General features: G+C 41.9%; 1 protein-coding gene across 7 annotated transcripts in view; it reads right to left on the bottom strand.

Annotated features, from left to right (window-relative positions):
- nrg2a (neuregulin 2a) overlaps positions 1 to 12459 on the bottom strand; it is a 191144-nt gene that overhangs the window by 125240 nt on the left and 53445 nt on the right. The window contains exon 1 of one of the 7 annotated variants that reach the window (XM_056446717.1): positions 1181 to 1422. The exons of the other annotated variants lie outside the window; for them this stretch is intronic. Coding sequence (XP_056302692.1) covers positions 1181 to 1268 — 88 coding nt within the window. The 5' untranslated portion in view covers positions 1269 to 1422. Of the gene's footprint in view, positions 1 to 1180; positions 1423 to 12459 lie in introns of those variants that run through there. 7 annotated transcript variants of the gene reach the window in all.

Raw genomic sequence — 12459 nt, 5'->3', positions numbered from 1 at the left:
AAAACTAATCCTAATGAGTACTGTGAACTTAATCTTTTTGAGTAAACAAAGCAATTTGAGCACAGAAAAACCCAATTAATAAAGAGAACTCAAACCAACTGAGTACTGTAAAACCCAATAAGTTAAGGCAACTCAAACCGTTTGAGGAAACTGATTGCTACAAACCATTTGAGTTTAAAACTAATCTATATGAGTACTGTGAACTTACTCCATTTAAGTTGAAGTAATGAGGTATTTAATAAACTCATTACCTTCAACACTGAGTTCAAAACTCTTGTCAAATGAGTAGAATTATAGAACTTTCAGTCAATTCTGAGTTAACTACACTCATTTTATTTGATAATGTTGACTGTTGGGTTTTAAAGTGTACTCTTGATTCAATACTATAAAGCACATGGTGCTTTGAATGGGGCTGACACTTCTGGGAATATCGGAGAGACATGAGTCTTCTATTAGAATTGTGAATCATCCCGTAATAACCTTGCATAGTGGGGTACGTGACCAGGCAAAAGAGATTTGCTTCTTTCCCGCTGTGTCTCCCTCTTTGACCTCAGGGTCAGACTACTGTGACAAGCAGTGGCTTGCAGCAGCTCAGAGAGAAAGTCCTTCAGTCTTCAGCTCCCATTAAAGAAAATCTAATCCACGTTGTCTGAAAGGTTTCAAAGCAACGGACATCTCCCTGAAGTGCAATCTAGTGAAGAAACTGTGCGGCAGCCACTTGCAAAAGTGCAAAGAGTCAGCGCCAGAGTGGGAATATGAGCAAGCTCCTTAAAAGTGCTTGAGGAATGAGTGCCTATAGGAGGCAACTTGCAATTTCGCTGAATCTTGGCAACAATGCAACTCATTAGGCAACAACATGCGGAAAATCAGGTGTATGGCACAGGTGAGAGTTCTGGAAAAAGCCACCAGCACTAATGACATAAGAACTGGAGTAGGAGTTTATCAAGGACTTTACACTGCACTCCAAATTCACCAGGGACCCGACTTGCACGCAAAGCACACATTAATACAATTGCGCACCTATGCCACAAAGGCCAGATATGCTGCTACACGTTCTGAAGGTCCACCTGTGTAACAAACAAATGCAGCAAGCTTTGACAAGACAAGGACATGCTTCTTTCACACCCCAGAACCTTTCTGTCGCATTCACACACCTTGAGTATGTTTTCTATTTACTTACGATCTTCTGAGGGAGTTTTGCTGTCCTTACGTCCTTTCTTTCCTCCCTTTTTTCTCCCATTCCGTTCCCTCTTCTTACCTTCTGACATTGTGTCAGTACCAAAACAAGAGATTAAAATGTAAATCCACAACGGAAGGAAAATAGTCCTATTGGAAGTGTGACTGGCGCACTTGAGACTCTGAACTTGTCAGAGCATTTGGTCTATATACTCCCTCACATCACAGGGAACACCTACTAGCAGCAGCACGTTAAGAGAGAGAGAGAGAGAGAGAGAGAGAGAGAGAGAGGGAGAGAGAGAGAGAAAAATGGGAAAGAGTGGAAAAAAGAGAGGGAGAGAGAGAGAGAGAAGGGGAGGGGAAGAAAGGGAGGGAGCAAAGGGAGGCATTTCCCATTGCTGTCAAGCAATTAACTGTTCCCTGCCTGGATCATTCATATCTTTGTGTCTTCCAGGCCCTAGAGCCATGCTTGGAGACATTACAGTGTTTAGGCTCTGTTCACCTGCACCTCTTAGCCTCGTCCTCTTCCACCACTTTCCCTGAGTCTCAGGGCAGCAAGAGAACAGATGGAGAGAACAGAATTTACATCTTAGCTGATCTGTAAAGCTGACCCCTGACTGATAACCCCCCACCCCCACCCCTTAGAGACACACTAACCATTCACCAACCCAAAAAACATCTGGTGATCATAACAAAAAATAAGGTCCAAATCCAACCTTCCCATGATTTCGATTAATTAGTTATTAAAATAATGCATGTGGGACATGACAGAATACAGCCCCATTGTCTCTTTCTTTCAATTTATAACACAACAAGTCTCGCTCAACCTCTCCTGCATTCTCTGTCTTTCCTCTTTGAGCCTGGTTTCCCATCCTCTAATGTAAGCAAGTCACAACACGTTCCTGATAGTGTCTCTCCCTGCTAGAGTGTCGTCAGGCATCCTAGCATTGAGCACGCAACCACACTGGAAACCTACTGTGAGCACAGAAAACATAAGGCCACCATGCTGTAATACCTGTGAAGCATGTTCAAGAGACAGACATATTTAAAAAAGAAAGAAAGAAAGAAAGAAAGAAAGAAAGAAAGAAAGAAAGAAAGAAAGAAAGAAAAGAATGACGAAGGAAAGAAGAAAGGTAAACACGTTAAACAACTGTAAAAAGAAAGACAGCAATGAAAGCTGGATTAAAAAGGAACAAGGAAAAAATAAGAAAAACATGAAGAAAGAATCCTCCCTCTTACACATAAGAAAAAAATAAGTGAAAGAAAGAAATATAAGCAGCAGTAATGGGAATAAATCTGGAATAAATTTAGCATTCCCATATGAACAGTTTTAAAGGGTCCATCCAAAAGCTTGGGGGCACTGTTTGGCTGGACGCCATTCATATTATTCTAGAGATGAAAATATCAGAGGCCGTCATAAATTTTGCACATAACACAGTGTCAGCATCACTCTACCTCCATCTTCCTTCCTTTTTCCAAAAATACTACTAGGGAGGAATATGGAGAAAACAGTTCACTTGACGTTTATATGACACCAGCACTAAAATGAAAGATGATCAAGAGCACTGATGGCAGAAAAGCATGGGTGAATTCGTCTCTCAGTCTTATCTCTTGTGAGCAATTCTGAGTAGAACTATATAACACAGATTATGTCACGTCATTACATGTGGAATTTAACCTTGAATTATAATCAATGATGATACATTCAAAAATGTAGACTTTGAAACAGTGGTCCTCAACCACCGGTACCGGTCTGTGGATCAATTGGTCCCGCGGCACACATGAAATCATTGATTATCTTTGTTTTATTTATTACCCGAGTCTGAACATCTTTTATTTTGAAAAGTCTTTTATTCTGAAATATCCCTGTATTCTCTCTGTCACATCTCGGTCCTTTGAGTGCCAAAATTTAACCCACAAGCAGCAAAATCAGTATGAAACAGGCGTCTTTGGTCCTTTTCCTCTTAGCAAAGAAACTTTGCAGTGAAGGACCCGCGAACTGCCAAGAAATAGATCTGCAACCCATTTGTCGAAAAAACAGGTGAATACTGCTGGAGATTGCAAATGAAGCACCTTTTAGGGGCCGTTCGCATATCACGTCTTTTCTAGAGTTTACGCAAGTTCGTTATTTCCAATGAGGCGAGAGGCTTGCATGCGCCTTCCAGATGCACACAGTTGAATGAATGTCAGGAGTGCACCTTGTGACTAAACTGACAGATCAACTTCAGTTTGTATGGAATATACACATTTCGGCAGAATAATCATCTCAGACAAACACAAAACACCCAAACAATGCAATAATTTGTACCCCCTCCCCCCATACTCCGGTCCATGGTAAAATTGTCAAGCATTGACTGGTCCGTGGTGATTAAAAGGCTGGGGACAACTGCTTTAAAAGACAGTAACATTTCAGTTCAATCAAAGGGTAAATCATACATTCATTTTCCTTCAGCTTAGTCCCTTTATTCATCAGGGGTCGCCACAACGGAATGAACTGCCCACTTATGCAGCATATGTTTGGCGGATGGCCTTCCAGCTGCAACCCAGTACTGGGAAACATCCATACACACTCATTCACACACATACACTATGGCCAATTTAGTTTATTCAATTCACCTATACTGCATGTCTTTGGACTGTGGAGGAGAGCGGAGCACCCAAAGGAAACCCACACAAACATGGTAAGGACATGCAAACTCCACACAGAAATCCCAACTGACCCAGCTGGAACTCGAATCAGCGACCTTCTTGCTGTGAGGCGACACTGCTAACCACTGAGCCACCAAGTCGCTCATCAAAGAGTTAACACTCAGCCCATATAACACTAACACTGGCGGCAACAGTGTTGTGGGCTCAAATCCCTATGATTGCATGTGGAATAGTTGTCCCTCTAAGCAAGGCACCAACTCTCTGATAAGAGACATGAGATATAGTGTCAAAAGTGTCTTTATAAGGGTTTCCTCAAAACAAACTCATATCACCACTCTATCGCCAACATCTGACATGATGTCATTCTGTAAACATACCACTCCACATCTTAATGCAACAAAAGTATCTTGTCATCTAGAAGAAAAAATTCCAAGGAACCTACACCTTGATCCCAAATATAGAGGCATTTTGTAATTCAGTCTTCACAGAGTAACATTTCCTTGAGAGTATTAGAAGGTACATGTTTCAGGGTTGTGTCAGCACCCATGCAGGATAAACAAAAACTCAAATCATAAAAAGACGAGAATGAAAGCATGACGGTGGAAGTGGGGGATTACGTGCTGTATGAGTTGAGTCACAAAACGTGCTGTGATATCGGGACATCGCCACAGGGCCTCATGACTCCTCATAGCCATGTCATCATTAAGATGTGTATGTGGGGGAGGGGATGGGGAGCAGGAACCTGCATGCCCCAACACATCTGACCATACAGTGCAAGCCTTCACTTTAGAGAAGATCAAAGGGCCATGTTGTAGGCATAAACAGTGTGTGCATGTGTGGAAGTGCTTCCCTCACAACAACCTCTTTGTGGGGAGTGAATCTGTCAATGTTAATGACACTGAGCGGGATGTGTGGGTCATCCCACCAACTGGCAGACATGATAGGACCTGTGGCTCGACCTACAGTCCCCTCTATGCGTACATACAGTTGCGTACATACAGAAGTGTGCGTTCTATGAGTATCCAAATACAGATGCAGTTCATTCAAAGGGGAACTCCCGTGAAAGATTGTTTCCCGCTTGAAATGCTGTAAGGCTCCCGTGTAAGATTTGTCCTGCTATACTGCATAAATGAATATGTTGAGTATTCTTGGTGGGTGGGGCTGACATCATAGGATACAATACCACTAGTGCTATGTTGCAATACACTCTTGGTGAACAAAGGAGAAGAAATGGAAAGAAAAACTGGGTGTATCAGCGACTTGCTCGCTATTATAGCTGTGAACCACCCACCTGGCAAAAAGCACGAAGCCCTCCAGCTCAAGGTGAAATAAAAGACAGTGGATTGACAAGCATTTCTGTGGACAGATTGCTCACCGTAATGATGGCCATTGAAACAAAACAATGGATTTAGGTAAAGTTCTCAAAAATGGGGCTTTCCCTCCTCTCTCTCTAGCTCTCTTCCCATCTCCTTGATCAGGCGTATTCCTCTTTTTCTCCATTAAAACGCATCTGCAGTTTCTCAACATTGGCTGCCCCCAGGCACCCGCTGCTTTGATTGGGTGGGTGGAGATGCCTGACATTAAGAGTAAATAAAGAGAATATGGAGTCATCCCTTTAAAATCCTGGATTGGGTTCTCCTGGATAGTTCCCACTCCTGTACCCTCACCAGGCCCCATCTATGCAATTTGCTTCACCCCCCCTTGACTTCCTTGAAGATCACAGCAGATAAGTGTAGCCCACCTCCCCCTCTACCAGCCTCCCGCTGTACCTGCACACCATCACACATATATACCGCCCCGAGACACTGCTGGCATTTCACGAGCTCAGTGAGTTTATCTTTGGAGACCTAATGGTTTTAAACACCCATCTGGTTGTTTAGATCAGCGTGTTTCTCCTAGGGCATGGTGTGCGTGTGTGGGGAGATGGTGAATCTGAGTGGGAGGTAGGGGGATGCAGATCCCTGCATTTAACATTCGCCTGTTGACTAAAGCAAAGAGGTGAAGCAAAGACAACCGTGGGGTGAAGAGATCCTACAGATTCATGTACGAATTAGAGAAAATGTAGATGTTTTGTCAATTTTGACACACTGCTCAAATGGCTACACCTGCATTTGGTGACAGAACCACAGGAACTGTCATCCACTATGAGGTGCTGATTCTAAATGAGATCTCTGGACAATATCATTAAATACAGATGTGCACAATCAGGCCCAAGTCCATGCCCTCCTTAAATTTAAAGACAGCTTGAAATAGTCTAAGTTGATCATCTGTAAACGATCATGGTGCCCAGGCCCGGTGGATGTTTTTAATGCTGAGCTCCTTAAGGGTCGGAAAGGGGTTGAATTTCAAGTTAATCTCTTTGAAGGTATATCTTACTGAAAAATCACACACATCTGTAATAGCAAGGGGTCGATTTGTGGTTCCATGTGCCCTTGTCTACGCACAAGCAAAGTGTGGGGTCCGAGATATCCAGGCTATCAGACGGGATGTCTTGGGGCGCCCACAAAAGCTTGACCAATCAAAGTCGGAAGAACCTCTTGCACCACAGCAGTGGTCAAATCTCAGGCAGGTGAGCAAATAAATTTCTAACCGCAGTGCCGTGTGTTGTCGTAAACAACCATCTGTGTTTGTGGCCACAAGCAATAGGACGAGTGAATGAAACCACAGCGATTGTAAATGCATGCATTGCATGCTACAGAAACTGAGGATTGCTCACATGTGTATGTTTGAGTACGAGTGGACATGTGCGTAAGCTTTCTGCACTGCATGTGAAGAAGCGTGGCTTCTGTGTGTATGCGTGTACGTTCAGGTGAGATAGTGTGAATTCAGCCCTGCACCATTTCCACTGTGCACAGCTGTCACCATGGAAACCATTCAGAACAAGAGAGCAGATAGAGATAGAGAGGGAGAGAGAGAGACGTTGCACCACATGAAAACAGAGACATCCATGAGGTAGCCTCTGCTTAGTCCGCAGGGAAACACTGCGGCGAGAGAAGCAAGCAGCAGTTAGAAAGACAGCGAAAGAGAAAGAGAGAGAGAGAGCATGCTTCACAGGCAGTGACATTCCAACTGCTCACTTTCTAAGCTGTCAGGTTGTCCCACAATGCAACTGTCAATCAGATCTGTCACAGCTTAGCCCCACCCCTACTGTATATCCTGCCTTCCACACACTGCAACGACAATCAATCCAGCCAGCGCTTGAATGATTTATGAATGAAAGGATTGCAGAAAATGTGGCTGAGATGCGTCCCCATGAGAGTGCATTACTGATGAGTGTTCAACATATCAAAGATTCATCTCACCAAAAAAAAGAAAAAGGACAGGACATATAGCAATACGCATAGCAACACGTCAGCCAATAGGGTACAATTTAGCCTTGGCAAAGTGCTGTGAGACGACTTCTCACAGCTTACGCTAAGCGAGGTGCATCGGATCACAGAGGGATTCACGTATCTGTTAAGAGCTATGGCAGTACAAAAAAGTGCAAAGCCAAATGGAATGAAGACAAATACAACTAGTTGCACATCCTGTTTTAAGGCTTACTAACCTAATCCAAGATTCTCAGAGTTGCGTGTCATAATAGAGTAGATCATCCCCTGTGTATACAATAAGCATTAATCGGAATCATAATCATAGTCCTTAATCAGGATGTTTATAGCAATTTATTTAGAAAAACAAGGCTGTGAGATAGATGAGATAGATGTGCAGACAAAAAAAGTAGCGTGTATTTATATAGCACATTTATCGTGTATGGCCATACACCCAAAGCGCTTCACAATCTTGAGAGGGTGGGCTCCCCACTCCACCTCCAGTGTGCAGCATCCACTTGATTCGACGGCAGCCACAGGACAACAGTGCCAGTGCGCTCACCATACCCCAACTATTGGAGTAAAGAGACAGTGATAGAGCCAATTCGGTGGATAGGGATGATTGGGAGGCCAAGATGGGTAGGAGGGCTGATGCATGTATAAAATCATACATACAGCATTTTCATATGTTGCAATGTTCGATCTGCATAATAATCACCACCAAGGTCTATTCCAGGCCCACACTGCCCCATTTACATTTGTGTACAGTAGTAAAGAAAATTTATAACTGAGATCATGTCAATATCCCTATGGTCTATATATCCTAATCTATTTTGATATTAAATGGAGACAGTGCTGGCCCTGTACATATGCAGGTTCCAAGCAGAATATTTTTGGGCCCCTACCTTGCTCTAAATCAGAGATGCCCAAACTAGGGCCATAGTTGGCCCACAGTAACCTTTGATCTGAACCACCTTCCCACATGAGAAGAAAGGGAGAATGATGGAGATAGTTTCGAGATTAGATTGGGGGGAGGGGGGAGTGGGGGGTTAACATCCTAGGGCTTGAGTGTCCTAGGTGTGACAGCACATTTTAGCTCTTAAGTGACAATTTAAAATACTTTAAATGTTTTTTTCATTTTGTTACAGACATACAGTGTCATCCTGCAACTGTTTTACAGCATATGAAATGTCCCAAACACTATTTTAAACTGTCCAAAATGGGGAAAAAATTGTTTTGTACTCTCTGATAGTCTGATAAAAAAAAAATTCAGGAAATAGTTTTTTATGTAAATTCAGACCATGAGTCCACATACAGTATATGGACATCATTTTTCTCTAATAGTACATCGTATCAAAAGATGATACTTAGGTTTTTATTCTAATTAGGTACTAATAAGCCCAAATAGCAAAGAGAAATAAAAACTGCATGTAAAAAAACAACATGGGCCTTAAGAGGTTATATAAAATAATTATAGTGTCTTATACAATTAGATTTTTGAAATACAGGAACCAGAGCTTATATTAGATTAATTCAATTAGGACATAGCTTTTATAAACATCTCTCAGGAAAAATATTAGCAGTGTGCAAAATATGTCATTAAAAGACACTACTGCATTTCAGTAAAACGGGGGTTTGTAAAAAAAAACGGGTTTGTAAAACCAGGAAAAAATAATATATTTCATACAAGTAGATGACGTTTATTAATCTGTAATCTGTTATTAATCTGTCTATTTTTAGACTATTTACTAGAGTATGTCATTAACATCATCATTAGCACTTAAAAGCAATGCAAAAAATTAGGAATGCATGATATATCGGCGGCCATATCATTATCGGATATTAAATACTATTTTTAATGTTATCGTTATCAGTCCGATGTCAAAATTAGACCGATATCTTTAAGCCGGCAAATTACGTAATTGTACAGAACTGCCTGCTTCGTGGACCTGCACGGTGGTGCAGTGGGTAGCACGATTGCCTCACAGCAATAAGGTGGCTGGTTTGATCCTCGGCTGGGTCAGTTGGCGTTTTTGTGTGTTGAGTTAGCATGTTCTCCCCGTCTTCGTGTGGGTTTCCTCCGGGTGCTCCGGTTTCCCCACACAAGTCCAAAAACATGTGCTACAGATGAATTGGGTAAGCTAAAATTGTCCGTAGTGTATGTGTGTGAATGAGAGTGTATGGATGTTATCCAGTGATGGGTTGCAGCTGGAAGGGCATCCTCTGTGTAAAACATATGCTGAATAAGTTGGGGGTTCATTCCGCTGTGGCAACCCCAGATTAATAAAGGGACTAAGCCGAAAAGAAAATGAATGAATAAACATTTTACTTGTTTTTTAATTAAATCCTATTTTGCTATTTAACCTAGTATTTTTTTTATGCAACAGTCAAGTTGAATGCTAATTTGCTATGCGAAGAAAAGGAAATCATTTATTTTTAGCATGCTGATTTATGAGAAATCCTGAATATAGGTCTATATTATCACCTTGCATTGCTATTCAGTTCATAAGATCAGTTCAAACTTTTATGAAGTTTTTTAAAATAAAATCTGTCGTTTACTGTATAAAATATAGCAATTTTTAAAATATTCATATTATATCGGTATAGTATATGGGTCTCAATAGTATATCGGTTATCAGTCTCCAAATCCCAAGAGTTATCGGTTATCGATATCGGCCAACAAAATCCATATCGGCGCATCCCTACTAAAAATGATTTTGTGTCTGTCTCTTCTCATTGTCATTTTCCCCCTCAGTTTTTCTAGAAGAATAACGTTCCATTGGTTTAATTTTCTCAGTCCAATATCCAAAATAAAATCAGATATATAATGGGGCAGACAATGAAGCAAAGGCAATGGCTTTGTCTGTGCACGGGTTCGCATTTTTGTGGTCACCAGTTGGTCTCGCAGTTTACCTTGGAAGAACAAACTCAAACCGCTAGAACATATGCGCATATGAGAAATGAGGTGCTGCGAGCCTCCTGTTGATCATGTGACCTTCACACGAAAACTATTTCAACTTTAATAAGTGTGATTTTTTGTCTTTTCATTAAAAATATATAAACATTTAAGTACTAAATCACTGTCAATAAAGATAATTTGTAAAATGCAAATAAAAACGATTTCAGCAAGGAAACGGCTCGGACCACTAGCGAGTTGTGCGGGCCCTCTAGTGGCGGCAAGGCCCTAAGGAGCTGCTTAGTTTGCTTGTAGGGAGGGCCGGCTCTGAATGGAGAGCAAATGTTTCCTGGATCTCTGATGTCTCTTTAGACAAATACACTTTAGCAATCTAAGAATGTTTTGCAAGAGACCCTAAATCTCCATGGATGTTATTTTTGCAGCCGAATGTAACTCTAAAACAGCAGTTAGAATAACATTTCTGACTACTGAATGACTATTACACGTGATGTCATAAGTACAGCAACTTCAGCTGAAGTTTAATAGCCTATTCTGCATCCATCAGACAGCCTTTTGTGCAGATTGTCATGTCATGTTTTGTCAGCGATGATCAAACAGGACTGACGAGTACAATTACTTTACAAGGATGAAAGAGCAACATTCTGAAAGGTAAACACACATCCTCTACCTCCATAAAACAGTGGTATTATGCGGTAGGTTTTTGTCTCCAACCCGCATGACAGTTATTCAAGTCTCTTCAACAAGTGGCACTCAGATATACCGCAGTCTTTGGATGATACATTAGAGTCTCACCCGAGTGTGCGACAGATTGTTTTTGAGATAGTGTCAGGGAGAGATCTACTTCATCCATGTTTTGCTATCTTTCTCTCTCTCGGTTTCAGGAGAATAGACAAACACACTCCCACGCACTCTCACGCAGTTTAACAAACAAGCGCCCACATGGCCGTTGCAGCGTTAACAAACACATGCTGTTCAGGATTCAGAAACTGGCCAATACGTAACTCGACAAGCACTACTCCATTGACACAAACATATACATGCCCTTTTGACAGAGGGTAAACATGCTAGTGCACAGACTTTTATTCTCATTTATTAAAAAGACAACTGCCATGGTGGCATTGGCTATGTTTCGATAGCAAAGAGAGAAGAAACTGGGGCTCATGGGAAAGGGTCCAGTTCTTATCAATAACCCTCCGCACACAAAGACACACACGTCCGCTCCCAGCTCCACATTCTTCAAATCAAATCAAATTCCTTGCGCTCTCTCAGCTCGTCCTTTATCTGGAGAATGTACTCGGAGCAGAGTACAAACATGTCACAGTAAGGAAGCAAAAAGGCCTTCTGCTTGCCAAAAAAATGCAAGTCCCCCCTCAAATGCACCACTCACACCAATCATTTGCATTTCTGTTTTCACTTCTACAAGAAGAGCTGTGTCTTATCACGGGCCCAGCTTATCTCTCAATTTCTCTTCCAGTGGAGCAGGGCCTTCCTGAAAAACACAGAGCTGTGCTAGCGGCAAGTGTCCTCTGGGGTTGATGGCTCGGCCGGTTGAAAACCAGCGACATACGTTTTTCTTTCGGAGGGGCCTCAGATAATTTGAGGGGAGAGCTGGTGAGAGATCAAGTGTGTGGCCCCTGGGTACGAGTGTCAGGACAGCCCCTTTCGTGCTCCGGCTCTTTTCAGGGTAGGAATTGCAGGAAACTGTGAGTGCAACTGCGCCGTCTCAGTGCGACAGGCAGACAGCCCGGTCACAGATACACTTCCTAGTGTTCCAACGACAGCATGCCAGAAGTGCACAGACCGATTGAGGGACTGTTCTCTTTCAGGTTAGAACAAGTTGAACTGGCTATTCATTGATGTCTGGGAAGAATAAATAAAATTGTGGTAAATAACATGTATAAAAATGTTCAATGTTGCAATGTTTGATCTGCATAATAATCACCACCAAGGTCTATTCCAGTCCCACACTGCCCCGTTTACATTTGTGTACAGTAGTAAAGAAAATTCATAACTGGGATCACTTCAATATCCCAATGGTCTACATATCCTAATCTATTATGATATTAAATGGAGACAGTGCTGGCCCTGTACATTTCGGGGCCCTAAGCAGAATAATTTTGGGGATCTACCTTGCTCTAAATCATAGATGCAAAAACTAGGACCGTGAGCCAAAGTTGGCCCATAGTAACCTTTGATTTGGCCCGCCATCCCATCTGAGAAGAAAGGGGGTGTAATGGAGATGGTTTGTCAATTCAAATTTAATGTAGACTTTTGTTTGTTTGTTTTATTGTTATTAAATGTTTCAATTCAGTGGTGTTAAGTGAACCAGATTTTGTTTAAATGTACATACTGTCACCCGACAATGCAGAAATCTTTGTGAGAAAGTCAAGTCAAAGGCAGATTCTGCTT

This window comes from Danio aesculapii, chromosome 21 (assembly GCF_903798145.1).
Source record: "Danio aesculapii chromosome 21, fDanAes4.1, whole genome shotgun sequence".
Lineage (NCBI taxonomy): Eukaryota > Metazoa > Chordata > Actinopteri > Cypriniformes > Danionidae > Danio > Danio aesculapii.
The sequence above is the reverse complement of the archived record's forward strand: the minus strand, read 5'-3'. Positions and strand labels throughout refer to the sequence as shown.